This window comes from Dunckerocampus dactyliophorus, chromosome 1 (assembly GCF_027744805.1).
Source record: "Dunckerocampus dactyliophorus isolate RoL2022-P2 chromosome 1, RoL_Ddac_1.1, whole genome shotgun sequence".
NCBI lineage: Eukaryota > Metazoa > Chordata > Actinopteri > Syngnathiformes > Syngnathidae > Dunckerocampus > Dunckerocampus dactyliophorus.
In genome coordinates this window covers 44,612,806-44,633,361 of record NC_072819.1, presented here as the reverse complement: position 1 = coordinate 44,633,361, position 20,556 = coordinate 44,612,806, and the positions used below count along the sequence as shown (strand labels likewise).

At 43.0% G+C, this 20,556-nt stretch overlaps 1 protein-coding gene across 2 annotated transcripts in view; it reads right to left on the bottom strand.

Moving 5' to 3' along the window:
- Nucleotides 1-8,211: 8,211 nt before the first annotated feature.
- skia (v-ski avian sarcoma viral oncogene homolog a) overlaps nt 8,212-20,556 on the bottom strand; it is a 77,349-nt gene continuing 65,004 nt past the window's right edge. The window contains exons 2-7 of one of the 2 annotated variants that reach the window (XM_054761620.1): nt 20,213-20,329; nt 17,684-17,799; nt 16,357-16,661; nt 15,932-16,257; nt 14,336-14,566; nt 8,212-10,734 (exon numbers count right to left, since the gene is read on the bottom strand). In XM_054761620.1, the coding sequence (XP_054617595.1) occupies nt 10,540-10,734; nt 14,336-14,566; nt 15,932-16,257; nt 16,357-16,661; nt 17,684-17,799; nt 20,213-20,329 (1,290 nt within the window). In that variant the 3' untranslated portion in view covers nt 8,212-10,539. The remainder of the gene's footprint in view (nt 10,735-14,335; nt 14,567-15,931; nt 16,258-16,356; nt 16,662-17,683; nt 17,800-20,212; nt 20,330-20,556) is intronic. The other variant, XM_054761703.1, reaches the window with a different exon arrangement.

The following is a 20,556-nucleotide window of genomic DNA, read 5'->3' as shown; positions in this document are numbered from 1 at the left end:
GGACACCAATATCAAATTTACTCGCGAGGACACTAAAGAAAACCAACTAGCCTTCTTAGACTGCAAGGTAATTATAGGAAAGGACAGACAGCTACTTACAGAGGTCTTTAGAAAGGCCACACACACTGACCAATACCTGCTTTTTGAATCAAACCATCCACTACAACATAAACTAGGGGTTATTAGGACCCTCCAACATAGAGCGGAACAAATACCAACTAGTGCTGAGGGAAAGAAAAAGGAGACACAACATGTCCAGAGAGCGCTCTCAACCTGTGGGTACCCACGGTGGGCTTTTAACAAATGTCAAAAGAAGAGAGTAGGGAAAGAAACCCAAAAGCCCACAGAAGCTAAAAGGAGAGGAGTGGTAGTCCCTTATGTAGCGGGGGTCTCCGAAAAACTCCAGAGGATCTTATGGCAACACAAAATTCCTACCTATTTCAAACCAGTAAATACCCTGAGACAAAAATTAGTGCATCCTAAAGACAAGGCTCCAAACCAGAAACAGAGCAATGTGGTCTATTCCATCCACTGTAAAGATGAGGAATGCAAAGAGCACTACATTGGGGAAACTAAGCAAATGCTCCAAAAAAGGCTTTATCAACATCGCAGGGACAATGCTAGTGGTCCTCAATCAGCAGTACATCTACACCTGAAAGCTACCAATCACTCTTTTCAGGACAGCGAGGTAAAGATTTTGGCCAAAGAAAACAGATGGTTTGAAAGAGGAGTAAAGGAAGCTATTTTTGTCAAACAACAGAACCCATCATTGAATCGGAATGGTGGTTTGAGGTTCAATTTGGACCCTGTGTTCAGCAGGTTACTGAGACCAAAACCCACAGCTCTTAGTCTTGCAAATGAGGTGAAGGCAGGGCCGAGCCAGAACAATAGATGCTAACAAGCCAGTATCAGAGTCGTTCATACCCAATTCAGGGAGCGACACTTCCCTTTTATCGTAGGTGTGAATAACAGGATAGGATTATACCACTGTAAAGATGAGGAATGCAGGCTTAGTGTAACGAACCAATAGGAGGAGGGTGTTGGCACACCAATTCCGCCCACTCTTACTGTATTTAAGGCCTAAGCTACCAGCACTTATTAGTTTGCTGACGAAGCTCTTCGGATGAGGAGCGAAACGTCCGACACCTTCTACACAGAAGTACAGATGACGTCTCAAGAAGCCTTTTCCTCGATGGACAACTCCTGTACGACTGAGAGCCTACACAGAACCATATAAGTATCTCCAACTGTAAACTAACTAAATAAACGTCACTTCCTCGTTGCCACTAGGCAGACCACGAGATGCTTTCATGGACACTCCGAACATCACATCAACGTTTATTATGCGTGTATGTGCGGTCTAAATCGGGTGACCAACACCTGCGGGCACCAGGTGGCCCCTAAGGATGACATGAGTCGCCCGCCAGCCTGTTCAAAAGATAGCTCAAATAGTGCCACTTACCTGCGAGCTGCATCTATTTTTGGGTGCTATTCTTGTTTAAATCACACTTACATGTAAACTGGAAATGACAATATAATAAAACAACACTTAGAAAGCGCAGAAAAGGGAAAGACATGCGTGGTCATGGTTCACATAAGGATTGTGGCTGAAAGTGCAGTTTTCCTTTAAGGTAATGCAATGTAAGGTAACGTCTCAGCAGTGTTTTGTGTCATTACTGCCGCTTAGTGACCAGAATACTACTTATCACATGTATTTCAATATATTTTGACTAATAATAAAGCATTGTCTACCATGAAACAGCAATCATTTATTAATTAAGTTGTTTTTTTTCAAAAACGTGACATAGCGAGGGAGCGACAATCGAATTTAACTATCCGACTTACACTCGTTTTACATCGCAGTCTAGGAACGGGATGTGTTTGTGTGTGTGTGTGTGTGTGTGTGTGTGTGTTTTTGCTATGGTGTTTTTATCTCATTTTTGTCAATTCACACAACAGATGAAGAATACACAACACTAAGAAAAATGTCCAAATCTGTATCAGCCAGCACTTCAACTGCACGAAAGTAACATATTCACCTATATCCTGCCTGATATCACCATACCACATGAAGGAGTAGCAAGGGCAGGGATGTTTCCACTGTTTAAAACACACGAGCCAATTTTCAAATGCACTGCGCGACCCTTGTGCAGCATCAAAATTGGCAGTTTTTATTTTACATGGCAGATAATTTCCTTTCACAGTTGGTATATTAAAAACCAAAACAACATATCTGTAAAATGTATGTCCCTTTCCAAAAAGGCACCGCTGGCGTAGTCATTGAGGCCAGGTAGACCAATCAATCCACAATCAAGAACTTGATCAAGGCCAGAAGGATTGTCTTTTCCTGTGCTGCCTTCTTCAGGTTGCATCTCCTGCACAGTGTGCACACATTCCACATGGCTGTTGTCATGGCGTTCTGCAGGTGCTCAAGTGGACAAGATGGCTTAAGGGTACCCGATGTTCCTCCCTTTGGTGAAAGGCTACAGTGCTCCTTTCGATTTGGACGTTTCCCCCTGCTTCTGGATTCCACAATGCTTTTTTAATGCATACACTTCGTAGGCCTCAAGCAACCCAAGGGGGGCACTTTTAGTCTCTGGACTCTACCATTGAAAATGTTCAGTTCAAAGTCCCAAGACACCAGCTCATATATAGTAGCTCCTGGTTGCTAAGAAACCACCTAAACACACACACACAGTTTCTGCATTTTATGTCATTCTTTTTTAAACATTATCCATGTCATTTCTCTACTTGAGCATTGTACATTTTTTAGCTTCAACGTTCCTCCCAAAAGTATAGTCGTATTCTTTGATACACATTCCTTTTTCGTTAAGTACAAATTTCATGAATATCATGTTAACCAAAGCCTGTTTGGCATTCCGTTCTGAGGTTCCTGTCTTACACATTGGCTATGAAGGCATAACATCACTGTGTGTGTACACTAATGAACGTTTACATCAAATGCTGTCAGGCTGAGTGGGCGTTAACGCCAGACCTCGTGCACGTTCTTGTCTAAGTCTTTGCAGAGCTTCTTTTTTTAGATTGTGTACAGTAATTATGGAGCTTTTTCTCCGGCACATGCCCTCAAACCATATGTTTGCATGAGATCTGGTGAAACAACTTGGAGTTTAATCTTGTCTTGCTATTATGATGACTGACATCGCACTGCGGCATTTTACTGAAAGACATGCATGATCCCTTCTTATGGAAGACGCACCCGTGTTTCCATGTTGTCTATGAAGCTGAGAGCTTTTTGCAAAAGATCTTTGTGCAAAAGGACCTTTGAAATGCTATTCATCATAACCATGAATGCATTTTGAAAGAAAAAAAATGGAGTTCTAAGAACATAAATGTCGCACTTGAATATGAAAGATGGAAGGGCAGCTATTGTATCACCATATATCAGGACTTACAGGCCATAGATCAAGTCTGATATATGAAAGGAACACTTCTGAGACGCAATGCTACAGTGTATTGTGCTATGAATCCATATTGTGTTGAATTTAACCAAAGTCTAATCTAGTCTGTTTCTATCTAATCATGGCTTCCAAATGTGTAAAAAAAAAAACAAAGACAAAAGAAAAATCGGAAGATTTGTCAATATACCCCGATTGATAATTAGCAGGGGTGTCACGAGACACTCACTTCATGAGACAAGATGATCCAGGAGATTGGGTCTACGAGAGCTATGGTCTTATGGTCTTTTGATCAGCTGATGAAGAGCCTGTTTCAGTTTGTTTGTTTGCAATGAATTGCTTACTTAAACATTTTTTGTCTCACTCCCATTTGTTCTTTTTTCATTTTGGAGCTCGACGTAGAACCTCCCTAAGATCCAACAAGTGATAACTGTACCAACGGGTAGCCCAGTGGTGCTACTTCAGCGAGTGTCGACCCTGCCTACCTGACACCCGGGCTTAGCTGTCTCTGGCTTTCACCACCTGCTTAGGGCCCCCGCTCAGAGATACAAATTCCACTGCTTTGTGGTTTACCGTTGGTTTGGGAACTAAGGGAGTTAACCCTGACAGATCCGGATGGAGCCCGTCAGGCGGTTGGTCATGCGCTGTGACACCTTCCAGCAACTACTGCAGCTGCACTGACACCAACTCTATTGGCTCGTCCTTTCCGTTGGATCCTGTCAGCAATGGGCGAGACCGCAGGATCCCTATAAACCTTCGCCCAGGCTTGCAGCTTACGCCCTGGGGAGGTCACTCCAGTGTCGCTGGCCTAGCGACAGAAACAATACGGAAGACAGCACTTACAGGTTCTAAGCCCAGAGCGGATTGGCATAAGCTTGGGTGCTACGGGTTGTGTCCGACAGTGGGAGGGACCATCGCGTCCCACTGGTCAACTACCGCCCGCCTCAAGCTGGGCAGTCCCAGGCCAGTAAAGTGTTGACCTGCCACAGTCTGCCTGCTTCAATGGGTGCGTAGAGTTTAGGGCAAAGACGAAAGAGCAGACTATAAATCCTACACCAGGCAAAGACGAAAGGAAGTAACTAACACCACCAGCCTTGCAGCTGGCTAAGTGGAATATCAGAACGATGTGTCCTGGCCTTTCTGACGACCTCCAGCAAGTTGACGACGCCAGGAAAGCAGCCATCATCGACCATGAGCTGTCGAGGCTCAACATAGACATCGCTGCCCTTCAAGAAACACCTGCAAGGACTGGAAGAGTCTAGGACGTTTTGCAGTGCGCAACGCCCTCCTGTCTTGTTAAGCCTCCTTCCCAGGGAACAGCACAAATCCTCTACCTCAGCCTTTTGACCACTTCCGGACTCACAAACATCCTCAGCGTCTATCCCCCACACTCTGCTCTACAGCCGAGGCTAAGGATGCGTTCTATGAGCAGCTTGAGGCCAAGGTCAGAGACATCCCGGAAAATGAACACCTGTTCCTGCTCGGCGATTTCTACGCCCAGGTGGGCGCAGACTACGCTCCTGGCTCTACTGTATTGGTCACTTTGGAATAGACAAGCTCAATGAGAATGGATAGCGGCTACTTGAGCTCTGCTCCTATCATGACCTTTGTGTCATTCTGCCCCACCCGCCACACCACAGCGTGTCCTGGAGGCACCCTAGATCGAGTCACTGGCAGCAGCTGGACTTTGTTATCACCAGGAGATCCTTGCTCATACGTGTGCTTGTCACCAGCAGCTACCACAGTGCTGACTGTGACACTGACCGCTCCTTGGCATCTTCAACCTAGACGTATTCACCGCTCCAAGCAGAGGGGTCACCCTTGTATCAACAATACCAAAGCGGCAGGTCTGAACTGTGTGAAGGATTCGCCAGAACCATTGACGTGCCCCTCGAGAACAGCGCCACGGCATGATGGAACCAATCTGCCTCGGACATGTTCGGGATATGAGAGAGGAAGAAACCATCTTGATCCATCTTTATACTTGATCTTTATCCTTGATGAGGGTTGGAGCGGCTCGGGCTTGGATTGATTTCTCCGCTTTCTCCACTTTCATTTTCTTTGAAGAAAAGTCTGCCTGATGCTTGGGAGACATAACGAAAAAAATAACTAGAGCAAAAGCGACGTTGCGCTTACTCAGTGTGGCAACAGCCGATATTGTTCCATCACACTCACGTAGCTGATTTCCTATTTATTTTTGTACAGTATTAATAACTTATAGGAGTGATTACATAACCAGAACTGCCTGTACTAGCGTCTTGTGTGATGCGATGTATGAATGCGTTTTGCACGTTCAGAGGCGTATTTTCAACAAAGGTTTTGCTCAAACGCCAAATTGTACACCTTCAGTAGCGTTCAACTACAGAGGTCCCACTTGTTAGATGTTAAGCAGTTGCTAAAAATGGTTTATGTGTATTTCAAAGTTAACAGTATGAGAGAGAATTTTTTTCTATTAATCACGTATTTCGTTAATGTTGTTGTATGTTTTAAAGACATTTTAGTATTTTGTGATCATTTCATTAGGTTTTACACAGATTTGACCATTTTATCATGTACAGTCGTCCCTCGCCACATTGCGGTTCGAATCTCGCGGCTTCACTATCGTAGTTCTTCAAAAATATATGAATTCATAAATCATGCTGTTTTGTGGTTTTTCAAAAAAGCACATTTGACATATTTTTTTGCCTAAATTAAGCATTTTCAAGCATAAAATTAACAAAATGGCAAAATCAACTAAAATATGAATAGAAGGCATTCTGAAGACGCATTACTAACGTGATGCTATGAAGTGTTCTACACTGGCCACTAGGTGTCAGTAATGTTACTGTAATGTTCGGTGAGGCACACAAGCATCAGACTTGATCACCGGAACAACAGGACTTTATTGTAGGTTTGAACTATCTCACAACAGGCACAAGAGTAATAACACAATAATCATCATCATAATAATGATATTAATAACACGGGCTTCTGTTGCCGCCGTAATCGACACCAAGATAAAACTAAACTCGGAACCTGGATGTCACTTCCTGTCCTCCACTCGTCCGGAACACATTTGTTGCAACACACGAGCATGAGTCTTTTTATGTCTTAAATGGCTTATTTTCTGTGATTATGTCTACTACGTTGGCTAATACGAGTGTAAAAGTGACTATAGGGATGCTACTTCATGTCTAGAGGGCTCTAATAAAAAAATTTGAAGGTCGTAAACCGGTTTTCTATGCTCTTAGCTACAAAAAAATTTCATTTATAAATATGGAATCCTACTTTGGGGAAATTCGCCTATCACGGGTCTGGAACCGCAATAAACGAGGGAATACACTATTCTGTATTCGTTTCGGTCAATTTTTACTCCTTATTTCTTCTTAAAGCCATCCAAACACTATTGACTCTACTTATTTTCTTTCCCAATTTCGAAATTGTTAAATAGAGGAAGCGAAGAAATGATCAGCAAATGCTGAGACGTGGAGAAGGGGCAAGATGAAATAAAGTCTGCTTCTTCCTCTTTCTTTTCGGGAAGTGTTGAATCAAACACATTACGTTCCCTACTGTCATTTCCTTAAGCATGATAACCTCAGAACGTGAGTTCCTCTGTGATCTCCCAGCATGCAATGTGAAAGAAAAATGACGATTGTGACTCATTAGACGGCAAGAATCTTAGCTGTAAACTAAACTGCATTCATCAGCAAGCTGAATTAGCAGCAGGAATCACTCTGTGTGCAGTATTTGCGGGATAATTAGTGTCTAAGGGGTTAGCTAAATAGGCAGCCAAGAAAACTGGGTCATGCAATCTGGACAAACAACTTTATTTCTGGTAATGCATCTATACACTGTACATTCAGTCACTGTAGTATATAAGCATAGCTATCTTCAAACATAATCTCATAAAGTCCTTTACTTTACAATATAGTCAGTGTCGTGCGAGAGGATGGAAGGTTGAAAAAGACGAGGGGAACAAATGAGCAGGCCAAGCTTTTCATACTGCATATGTGGCGTAAAGAAATGGGAAAGCTTACATTTACCTCTTACATAAAAAATATTTCTACAAGTGTTAAGTTTTATAGAGTATTAGCAGCAGCACAGGGCTAAATGGATACGTACATGTGGATGATGGGGGGGGGGGAAACAATCTTTAAGATGCCGTCCTTGTGTGTGTGTGTGTGACAGAGATGTCTGCTTGCTGATACCGAACATACAATTAAAAATGTTTATGAGCTGGTGGAAAAATGCAGTACAAAGACTTTACAGTAAAAAAAAAAAAAAAAAAAGAAAGAAAAAGAATGCGATGAACTTATGTGGGGAATATTCTCTGACAGTACACACTGCATTAACTGTTTTTAAAACAAAATGCAAATACAAAATAAACAATGAGACGATACAGCTATTGTAAGAAAAGATTTCATTTTGCAAAAGGAAACACCATGTACATATATTATACAATATTGGAAATGAAAAAAATATTTACAGGTTTTAAATTCGTATTCAAATTGTCACACTGGCAAGTATTTGTTTATTCATGTGGACCGTTATTGCTCGTTTAGCAAAATCCTTTTAACAAACAACACAATTTGCGTTTTTTTTTTTTGGTGTTTTTTTGTGTTTTTTTTAACAGGAGAACCAGGAGCCAATGTCGTTATCATCGCCCTTCATTTGTAGAAAAGCATGCGTAAAGAAAAGTACACACAGGCTATCAACTTTTTCGAGTGTAAAAACTACAAAATGTACCAATTTGTAGGTGCGCCAAAGTGGCAGATGTCTTTCTCTGAGTAGGAGCGCCAGTCGCGTTGGATGAGAGGCAACCTTTCAATAATAATAATCATATCTTTACGATGCTCGACATGCATGCCTTGGGATCACACGTCCACAAAGTCTTCATGGAAAAACTAAAGCAAGTGGCTTTTTTTTTTTTTTTTTTTTTAGAAAAAGATCTTCTAGAAAATAGTTTGCACATGCAAATGAATAAAAAGCACGATTATTGGCGGGGGAGCGAAAAAGTTTCGAGCAATTATTCTCTGCATTGAAAAAGGAAACTGGTTGGTTCTGTGATTGCGGATTTTAAAAAAGAGCTGATGAGAAAAGGAGCTCCTTTATTTATGTGTGTAGTTTTTCTTTCATAAAGTAGTTGATCCCTTCCCCAAACAGCTTCTTCTTCACCTTCCTTTTCTGGAAACCTTTTTTGCCCGTGTCAGGCACTTGGGGTTGTCCAGCATTGCGTTTGATATATATGCTGTATATAGTTTTACGTATGTGTGGATACACTTTGTTGCTTTTAATGACCTTTTCCTCCTGGAGAAGACAAATTGCGTAACACGATAAACCCCTCGTATGTACAGTATAAATGCCCGAAAACTGACAATATGAATGGCAAACTTTTTCTCAAATTTCATGCATGAACAAAATTAATTTTCTATCAAAAAAAAAGAGTGAACATAAACAGACAAGCAGTAAAATATCTCCACGATTAAAACATTAACAATCAAAGGAAAAATAGCATTAACATCATGTACATTCTGATTGCATTGTACCCACTGCCACAGCATATTCCTGCCATTTTTTCAAAATAAAATCCAATTTATAAAATGTGATTGTTTGTGCAGGCTCTTTTCATTTTTCCGTTTTTTTTTTTTGTTTTTGAGAAATCACCCCACTGACATACAGACTGGTGACAAATTAATGGAAAAAAACAATAAAAAGAGCGTCCTCATTTGGATTATTGATGGTAAAAGTGGTGTTTAACCAACACAGCCCATAAAAGCGGGTTCAGACGTTGAAGGCCACAAAACGTTTCTTCACTCGTTCATTTAAGTTTCCCTCTTGATTTGTCATCTGTTTGCATGTTTTGGTGAACTCGTTTGATTCCTCCCTGCTTTCACACTCACATCAGCCAGGAACAGGTAGAGCCTTGTTTTTCTTTCGGTTTATTTACAATACTTTGCCTTAAGTAAACATAACAATATTTCATAGAGAATGCATATAAGCAACAAAATGTTAACTGGATGATTACGGTAGCATTCATGTATAGGATGATGTTTTCAAAGTAAGATAGTGGGAGTACAATAGCATAAAAACAGTATTTTGTTAGGACAAAGTGCGATTCATTATTGTTAAGTCCAAACCCCCCCCCCCAAAAAACAAAATCATATTTACATACCTTAATTTAATGAACATGAACATTTGATTCTTGCCCAGGGTGCCTCATACAGTCAGAAGGTTAGAAAGTGATGTTGAATTGGAGAAAAATAAATGCCAGCTTTCGTCAAACAAGGCCACGCTCACATGTGGAATATTAAATCTTTAGAAGATTAAACACCCCCTGGGTTTTGACCCAAACGCTTCGACGCAAATGCGGCCGGGGACCCGTGTTTATTGGACTTAGCCTGAGCAACACTGGGACAAAGACTGATGGATGTGCTTTGATCATTCAAAATCAAGTGCTCACTCCTGGAAGGTGTTGTCACCGAAGCGTTTGCCCCCACTCCCCTCCCCCCCGCCCTCAAAAAATCCAATTCCATCAGTTTGCATGGGGGTGTGAGCGTTGTTTGAAGAAAACAATCGAGGGGTCACACGGATGACTGCGATGGCTTCCCTAAAAACAAGAACAAAAAAACCCCCATGGCGGCACATGTGGATAGTTTGTACTGTTCATCTTTAGATGTATTTGCTTGTATGTTCCGTTACACATCTCTATGTAGTCCATGTAGCTTATGATGTCTTCAAAAACCTTTCTCAAGACGTCGAGGGACAAAGATGGAGGATTTTGCAGGAAACTCCTTTCCACTGCTCGATGACTGGAATACAATATGATCGTCTTTTAGCATTTATTATCACAGACCGTCTAAACGTCCAGCATCCTTTTCTTATCAGAACACAGGCACAACCACATTTTGTGCAATAATCTTTCCCTCTTGTGATCCACTTTTTAGTTCTGCGAGTGTGAAGGTGCGAGTCTGAGTTTAAGCTGACGTCCTCCCTCGTCCTCGTTGTCACTTTTCTCCATCTCGGGTTAGCGTCTTACGTGTCGTACTCAAGGGTAAGCATGAAGATCACTGGGGCGTATTGCGGTCCCCGCCGGGTTGGAGGTGTGTGTGGGATGGAGGGGACGCGGGGGACTTCGCTACTGGGGTTACTTTTTTGACTGCACGTCCTTGTCCTTGGCTGTCGAGTCTTTGTCGCTGCCGGATTTGGGCCAAAGTTGTTGCTGCAGCTCCTTCACCACCCTCTCCAAGTGCTCCCTGGCCTCCCGCTCCTGCAGCAAGTCGGCTCGGAGCTGCTCCCGGTCAGCTTCGGCATGCTGCAGCTTCAACTGGAGGTCTTCGATCTGGAAAGCATCACGGGACACGGATGAAATCACACACCAGAGCATATCTGACTCTGAGAGCAATGATCTAATTACTGACCCCATTCCCCCCACAGATGCATAGATTGATGCAGACGGACCAAATCAGACAAGACAGGACAGACAGATGAACTGAGACACAACAGACACATGCAGACTGAGGAAGACGATCCAGAAAGCCACCAACAGACGGGCCGACATTCAGAAAAACATGCAATGGGTTCAGACAGGAAAAGAAACACAAAAACAGACGAACTAAACCACAACGACAAAACTGCAAATTTTTATACAATAACCGATGCTGCGCAAGTTGGGGACGATACGCATTTTTTTTGGCATTTCCATTGTAAAAGGTCCCAAACCAAACCTTCCCACTTTTCGAGTGCGGCGTGGTTCATTTGTGTCACCCACCCGTCGATCGTGATCGACCAGTCAATCTTTGGGATTTACCCGATCTATCGCTTTCCCTGATTATACATTTATATTGAGTGAAGGCACTGTTCAGGACGGACCTCATGTTTTTTATACCAGGCACCTTGCGGGGCACTTTCGGGTCCTTCTTAGGACCAATGGCACATTCACTGTTGAAATGCGTGTACAGTGTTCCCTCGCTATAACGCGGTTCACTTTACGCGGCCTCGCTATTACGCTGATTTTGTTGTGTGTCATGCTTTTTTTTAACAGCGTATGAACGACATTGTGTTCTGCGTCCTGATTCGCTAAGGGAGAACGCGCCTTGTCTTCTGCGTCCCGATTGGCTAAGGGACTGTAGACCATCAATCAGTCTCTTCCATGCCATGTGTCCTGTACGATACAGAATGCGTTCAGCTTGCCTAATTTACATCACTGTTCGATCGCTAGCAGTGTGGCTCTTTAGTGGTGTATGTTTGCAAGTTTTCTCCCCGACAAAACTCACAATGTCGACTAAACGCTCTGCACCGACAAAGGCACGTGCAGTTGCACCCAAAAGGCAGAGGACGATGCAGAAAAAGTTGGAATTCTGGACATGCGGAAGCAAGGTAGAACTTACGCAGCTGTGGGGCGCCTTTACGGAATAAATGAATCTTCGGTTTGTACCATAAAGAAGGAGGAAAATAACATAAAGACGACAGCAGCAATACATTTTAACAAGGATGCAAAAAGGGCTTCAATTGTCCGCAACAAGACCACAGTGAGGCCGCCTCTGCGGATGCCGGGGCAGAGGAATACGTGAACAAATTCAAAGCCACCATCGAGGAAGGGGGACATAAGCCTGAAGAAGTTTTTAATATGGATGAGACAGGCTTATTTTGGCAGCACAACATCGCTGATTCAGCAAATGGACCAATGCGATATCCGTGCTTTCAAGGCCCTCTAAATGCGTAATATCTATATTTTCTCATGTCTGAGAAAAGTATATAAAGTGCGTGGTGAGGGGTTTTACAGCCTTAAAACATACACAATAAACGAAAAAACATCAAATCAACTTCTACCACACAAATTTTACTTAACACTGGTATTTTTTGGAACGTCATCCCGCGTTAAACGAGGGAACACTGTATATGTTTATGTCTGTTTGTGTTGCTGATAAAAGATGCCACACAATACGTCAGACATTGAAACAATGCCAGATCAGCTCTCTGACCGAAGCGGCTGTGTGGGCAAGGTGCTCACATAAGTCCTAGCTCTCCGCTGCAATCGCAAAAATGTAAGGAAAAACCAATGCATTATAACATCAGTGCCCCCCCCCCCAACGAAGAGTGCTCAACAGACACGCATTTTGACCAATGAAGACGCCCATAAGCCTCGCCGCTCTACAGACACGCACCCAGCCATGAGCTCGGTCCCCAAAGCCCGGCAGTAGGAGCACTACAGTGCATGCCGGGTCAACACGGAGAGCGTAGTTCTGCTTCTACTGCTGCTTCGACGCGAAGAAAGGAGCAGAAAGACAGCGTTCATTCGTGTGTACCCGTATGAAGCGGTAAGTGAGTTTAATGATTGACGTATATACATCAAGAGTGAGTTACTTGGAGTGTTCGTAATACGAATATCCACGTGTTACTTTTCTTTGTGTTTCTGTGTATTGAGACAACACGTACACGCATAATAAAGATGCCGTGATGCTCAGAATGCTCAAGTGCGGTGGAGAATGAGGGCGGGTGGCGAGATGTGTTTGTGAGTAGGAGGTACATATACGTACGTATACGGTGTTGCAATTGCACTGCGGTCGATGTGTTCAGGTCAGAATAAAGTTCTAAAAGACTGCGATGCTACACTTTGCCTCCATCTACCGCCATAACAGAGAGGTGTGGTTTGCCGGACTATTTACGAAATTTAAAAAATGTAAATAACTAAAGAAATGACCAATAAGTCACCACCATTAACGTAGTCGTGTTGTGTTGATGAAATAAGCTGGATCAGAGATCTGCTGCTACTGTACAGTCGTCCCTTGCTACATCGCAGTGCCAACATCGCTCCCCACCTCTATGACAGTCTAAAATTAATTCATGGATAAATGACAGCAATAAACCATTATGACATGATATAATAAATTATGAGTCAAGACATGTTGAAATACAATTACATGTAGTATTCTGGCCACGAGATGCGACATGACATTATATAAGATTACCTCTGCAACGCATGTATTCATGCGGTCATGGCATATCCGACATGACAGTGAAAAGAAGTTCTCCTTCCATGTGGAAGTGGTACATTTTTGCCTTCTTACTTTATCCTTCTTCCCCACTTCGTTTGAAACCCTTTCTGAAGTTTAGAATAAATAAATTCGAGACTAACGAGTTAGCTCGGGAGCATGCTATGTTTAAAACAGCGGCTGTCTCTCGTGTCCCGTAGCTTGAGCATCACAGTTGAGCAATGGACTGGAAACAAAGAGTAATAGGAGTGTGGAGGGGACTATAGGGGTGTTATTTCATGTCTACAGGGCTCTAATAATGGTAAAATATTGCATTTACAACAGGTTTTCCATGCTGTAACAATGAAAATATTCAATTTCTTCATTTTTAATCCTCCACAGAAATTCACTTATCACGGTTGTGTCTGGAACCAATTAGCCGCGTACTATACAGTACGTAACCTCTTCAGTACTCCTAATATTCATATCAGAAATGTACTCAATCAACATTTTGTTAATGGATTTAAAAAACCTCATCTAAAAACCTGACATTTTTACCCTCCACTGTCTGAAACGATGCTTTTTAAAGAGCAGCTCCCACAGAGGACTGCAGCGTCTACAGGGGGGCAGACGCAGCTGGAGAGCACAACCTCCCTCTTGTTTTGTCTAATCTGCATTTCCCATGATGCCTGAGGGAAGTCGGCGTCTCTTCCTGTTTCCTTTCCAGTGGTGGATTGAACATACGGCTGTGCATTTCGGGTGACACCTATTTATTTTTGACTGGGGAAACGGAAATGTAGTTTTTTTTCTTTCCTCCCTTCTTCTATGCTGGCCTTGAGAGGGTTTGAGACAGGAATCCTGAGCCACTGCAATTACTATAATTATGCATGTTTCATAAGCATGTGGTCTCCAACCACTGGAGTTCGCATGCGTTCAGTCTGGGTTCTTTCATCCAAAAGTAGAACTAACCTGTGCGGAATATTTTGCACGCAGACGTCCAGCCTCACAGCCCTTATCACAGACCCTCAACTGCCGGGCCTGCTCGAGCTCCCGCTTCAGACGAATCCGCGACTCGTTGGCTTCCTTCATCTTCTTCTCACTCTCGGCTCGCAGGCGCTCAATTTCCTTCCTCAAATTGCGCTTGGCCTCGGTTGCTTCCCGCAGCTTCTCTTTCTTCGCGACCCGCAGGAACTCCAGCTCCTGGGAAAAGACCATTTGTTGTCGGTATGCAAAGTAGGCGACGATCTGGGTTTGAAATGTATGTCGTTCACCAATTTTAAAAAAGATTGCAATGTTTAAATGTGTCAGTGAAGCCTTTCTACTTTTTAATGCAAGCGTTGTAAACAAAAAAAAAAAAAGAAAAGTGACGTCTGCCTGCTTTTACTGCTGACGCTAAGTACGCTCCAGTGTCCATGTCGGTGTTTTCTTTTCCAAAAGTCGAGGGTTAGGGCGATGCGTAGGTTAACTGGAGTGAGGTTTCCTTCCTCTGGATTTGTGTGTGTGTGTGTGTGTGTGTGTGTGTGTGTGTGTTTAGTAGTAACCATAGCCTGCTCATGGGACCCTCACACGTTAGACTAAAACTTGCCGCCTCCTCAGAGCACTGACTCAAAGTGAGAGTGGAATGTCGTTGCACTAGAGCAGCTTTGGGTTGCTAGAGATATATTTTTGTGCTGCACACACACACACACACACACACACACACACACACACACATGCACACACACACACACACACAGACTCCTTCAACTGCATTTTCTTGTTCCCGGTCCAAGACCAAATATAAAAATGGAAGTCTGGCCTTTCCTTTTGCAGCAACATCCGCTTTCATTGTTATCTCTTGCCAACTCATGCAAAGCTTTGCAGGCAGTGATGATCATTTGTAATCCAATTCCATATTCTGTGTGACCTTTTAGACCTTTTTTGCTATAAAAATAGCCAGATTTTAATTTCAGTCACTATGAGTAGTAGAAATGATTTATACTAATATATTGCTAATGCTGCAAACTTGGCAACAGTTGTGACATGAGAGTCAAAATGATTTTATTTAGTAGCCGACTATTAGATGTCCTCCATTACAACACATGGATGCTCTGATCAGGTTTCTATGCTGCCGATTCCAATACCGATCATCCATGAGTGAAATCGACCGACACTGATACCGATCACATGGATTAGTTGTAAATTTGTCAATTTATTTGTGATGAGTGTTATTGGCCGTATAGGGGGGGAAAGTGAGGACAATTCCAAGGTCCCCTGACTGCCATGGGGGAAAAAATGGAAAAATGGGACAAAAAGGGGGTGGGGAGTGTGATTGGGGCCCACAATTCCTGGCTGCAGCCCTGCTATGATGAGATATTTTTCATGGTACGTGTTAGCGGGTACGTTCCACGCAGCAGACATGTTTGTTTTGTTTTTGCAAGCCTGCACAGTGTGAAGCAAAGTGGGAGGAGGACGCCAATCCCTATCCCTATTTAAAATATATTAATACTAAGGTGTGACAGATCATATTTATTTATTTATTCATTATTTATTCGTTTATTTGGATTGACATCCAGAGCACGCTACCTGCTGGAGGCTGCGCTTGGCCTGCAGAGCGGATCCCAACTTCTCCTCCTGCTTCACCCTCATCTTTACAATCTCATGCAGGAACTTCTCCTTGGACTCTTTGGAGTCGAGTCCGTTGTCCAGCGCTTGCCTCAAGCTCTCCAGCTCTGACTCCAGTCCCAGCTCTGGAGGGGTCACAGGGGCTGAGATGGGAGCAGCTGCAAGGGTGGTGGCCTCGGAAGGCATGACAGTGCAGGTCGACCCGAGGGCTCCTGGTGAACTCAGGTCCTTAGCTGAGCTGGAGGAGGTGAAAGATGGTGACGACAGCGAGGACAAAGACGAGGTGACTGTTGGGAGAGAGCAGAGACACAAGAGGGTGTGTTCGAAAAATGTAGTCCCTTCATACGTGTTCTGTGTATACTGCTGGGATCACGTTCTTAGCTTACACTCGTCACGGCTCTCCACTTCAATCTCCACCTCAGAGTCTTTGTCATCCTGAAGTGGTGGGTGCTTGCTGCCAGTGGAGGTCAAAGGGCAAGCACCTTCTGGTGCTGGAGGCTGGAGCTCCCCTGTGGCTCTTCTCTTGCGCGGTCTCAAACTGGCATTGGCGCCCTCTCCTGGGGGTTCTCCTGCGCTTGGGTGTGATGTGCTGGGGACGGACGGGGACATCGGCCCCACCTTTCCCAGGGGCAGTGGTGTGAGGGCAACATTAGGGGCCACAGCGTTCTCCAGGCTCTTGTAGTTGTAGAAGCTAGAATGACACCACACCAACCAGATTATTTAGTTAAGAGTCTCACCAGTTACAGGAACCGCATGCAACGGCTTCCGCTGCTGCCCAGAGGGCGCCAACATTTGAATGTGCTGCAAGCATACTACCTCTTCCTGCCTTGAGTACATAAAGTACGCCCCCGCGTGACACATGCACGCGCACCAGCCATGTTTGCTGTCAGCTAATGATAGCGACTTCGCACAGTTTAGCTACTTACATTAGCGTTCTTTGAATGTGCACCGGTACCTCGGTTTTCGTTAATAATTCCTTCCAAATGGTCAGATGAAAACCAAAACATACGATAACCAAAGCAATTTTTCCCATAGAAAATAAGATAAATCGAATTAATCTATTCCAGACTCCCAAAAATATGAATAAAAAATAAATTTTATCGAGAATAATTCTAGTTTTACAATCGTCTTTGGCCCCATAGCAGGTTATTTCGCAGTAACAATAAAAAATGCATGAACAGTGAGTCAGCAACGTGTAAGGTGCTTCGCTTGGGCACTGGATTTCATGGAACGATACGGTGCAGGGCAAGTTTGTTACGTGCGATATAGCACAAAAACCAAGGCAACATTTCAAACGAAAATCGAGTCATACAATTTTGAGCACGTTGCATGCAGTCCCTTTAACCTTATGGCTGTTAGTCAAAAGAATGCAAGCCCAAGTTGTTACACTACGAAACAATACTGTTGCCGCATTGCTTTGGCACCTTTGTCAACAGTTTATGCCGAACAGCATAAAGATCATTATCATCGCCCACTTCATCTTTCAGTGATCAGAATCTGGGCTAAAAATGTGACAGTATTAGAAACATGCAAAGTGGGTACTGGCGGTACCAGTGTGTGTCACATGTCTATTTATGTGGACGTGTGGGATGTTGTGGTACAGTCAAACCATGCTTGGAGTTCAGAAGATCCAGCAGAACCAAGTGGTTTTTACAGTAAATACTTGAATTATAAGCATATCAAGAGTATTTTCTTTAATGTTTACAGACTCACTTGTCTCTTAGCAGAGCCAGGGGGTGACTGGAGGGTTCCTTATCACCAGCAGAGATGTGTGGGGACCACGGTCTAAAAGCTGATGGTCTCTGTCTCGGCTGAATGCAATTGAACCCCTGGGGGGGAAAAAAATCATGTGGGTAAGAAATCGACTGTATCGCTGGGGAATGCAAAGTGAGGTGCGCTGCCAGAATGGGTACGTGAATAAAAATGACACAACATTAGCGTTCAACGCTGACGGTCACGTAATACACTTGAACGCCCCATATGAACAGCGACGGCACGGTGCAGGGAGATCAGTGCAGAAAAAAGGAGACAGACCAGGAAGTTTATTCTTTTGTGTGTGCGATATGAACGAGTGAGTGTTTAACCTTGAAGATTTCATTTATATTGTTTGCTAAATGAGAGCTGATCTTCTTATGTGGTGCCGTGACTAATTAGTGCATTGAGTTAATTTCCTCATCGATTTCTGAACGGGTTGTGCCTTTGTTTTCATGTTTATAATTATGTTCATGTGTAACATTAGTTGCATCGCTTTATTGATTATTTTTATTCTTTGTATGCCATGTTCACCACAGCATACCACAGCGTGTCACCACTCGTTATAAATAAATCCACCAAACCAAAGACAAATTCTTTAACCTGGACACACCCATCGTGTAACTTTTGGCCACTCTAAACCAGTAAATCCCAGGAGCTCTCATACCTTCTGAGACCCTCTTCGTTTTATGAGTTTGAAAAATACGGGGCAGGATGTTTTGAGCAACAATTAAGGCCAGAAAAACTACACAGACCATGCTTCATCAAACACCACCGGCTCTTGACACATCACTGATGTGGCGGAGAACTTTCCACAGACCTGGCGCATGTGCGTACATTCATGAAGGGACAGTTACGGGCACAATGATGAATTAAATATATCAAACAAAAATGTTCTATTGTGTGCTTATTTTGGTTTATGTTTCATAAGTGTCATAGCTTCATTAATTGCTCTATTTGCAAGGGACCTACAAGATGTTGAACGCCAGAGAAGAAGCTCCATGTTATCTCGCAACTGCAGAAAACGAATGTGCAAAGAGCAGGAAGAAGGCAAACTAGGAAAAAAAACAAGGCACGGACAGTGTGGGAGAGGGAATTGCTGACTAGAAGACATGATCACTTATTATGAACAGAAATTCACAAGTGAAGAAACAAAAAGGCTGCAGAAATTGCTTGAGAATTCCTCACGACTTGTTGGCCCTTTCATGTGAATGAGACACGCTTTGATACGCACCACCCGCATTGTTTAGGCACAGTTTGCTGTGTGTCCGTGGTATGTTCACGACTAGCTCACGGAAATGTGCTCATTGGTACTTCACTGGCACGCAAAATTGCTTACCACTGCATGGACAAAATGCGTGCGAGTGTAAGCGAAGCTTAAGGAAGGCGCTGTAAACGGTCTGAAGGTTAGCGGCTCAGAAGTCAACTGACTTCTAGCCCTCTTCTAGTCACCGAGTCACTTCTAGTCAAGTCCTTAAGACTTTAGACCAGGGGCCGGGAACCTTTTTCGCACAGAGAGAGAGCCACAAAAGCCACATATTTTAAAAAGTATTTCCGTGAGAGCCATATCATATTTTTTAACACCAAATACAACCAAATGCATGTATATTTAAGGAAGGCTAACAATTTTAGAACATAATAAGTTCTAAGTTCTAATAAGTGGTTTGGTTTAGTTTATTTGAACATGAAGGTTACAATGGAATACATCTCATGAATCTTTCTCTGAATCTCTGAATCTGTCTCTGAATTTATTCTTTTGAATAATGTTGTTATATTGAAGCTAAACAATAATAAATAAATTACATTTTACCATTAATGCGACTTCTGGTGCTGCATGGTTTTGCGCACTACTCGTATCTTTCTTTCTTTTCCTTTTTCGTCAAAAGGGTTGTCTCCGCACAATTAGCTAGCTGACTATTTGATTAAAGGAGGGACGACCCCAATAATAATCAAGTTTTGGTGTCTGACACGGAAAACATGGGAAGGACAGCTGGCATTGCGCTAGAAAATCAAAAGGATGGATTCAAATGCATTAGAACGCATATTTTTAATGTTATTTTTAATACTGTGATTTCTGTAATGTTTTACTTTAAAATGTCAGGAAATCAAATGAAAATTAACACATTTTATAGTGTTAAGAAATGTCTGAGCGTCAGATGCAGTCATCAAAAGAGCCACATCTGGCTCCCGAGCCTTAGGTTCCCTACCCCTGCTTTAGACTCTTTCATATTTTCCCTGAAAGCTGGGATTAATTATAAGTCAAACATGAATAGATTCTTGGTCATTTCCGCAATAAGTTTGCTGTATTGACCAATATTTCATGGAAGTAATGGATTATGTTTTCTAGAACCCGAATGGTGGCCAGTGCCAAACTACCCTAAGAAAATTTAGCAGGGTTAAAGGATTATAGTTATTTAAATATTAGCGCTATAAATGCTTGACGGTGCAGTCATAACATCTTACAACATGCACTCTTTCATGTGCACTGACCTTATTGGAGTTGGAAAGTGACTGTAGCCAGTCATGCTGCTTCTCCTTGTCAGCCAGTGGCGATTGTAACGGGATGTCTTCATGTTTGGGCTTTTTGATTGGAAGAGGATCCGACACCTTGAAGAAAAGAGCATTGACTGATTATGATACAAATAATGCAGTAGGGTGGGTGACAATTGCTTAAATATCCGGAGAAATAAGACTCTTGCTGAAATATTCATGTGAATGCTTGAAATAACGATCAGGGCTTCCAAACACATCCATGTTCTTTTCAGACCCCATGTGAAGGCCCACCTGCTTCCCCACTTGGCATCCAATCAAGTTCTGTTGTACTAGAAGGTCAG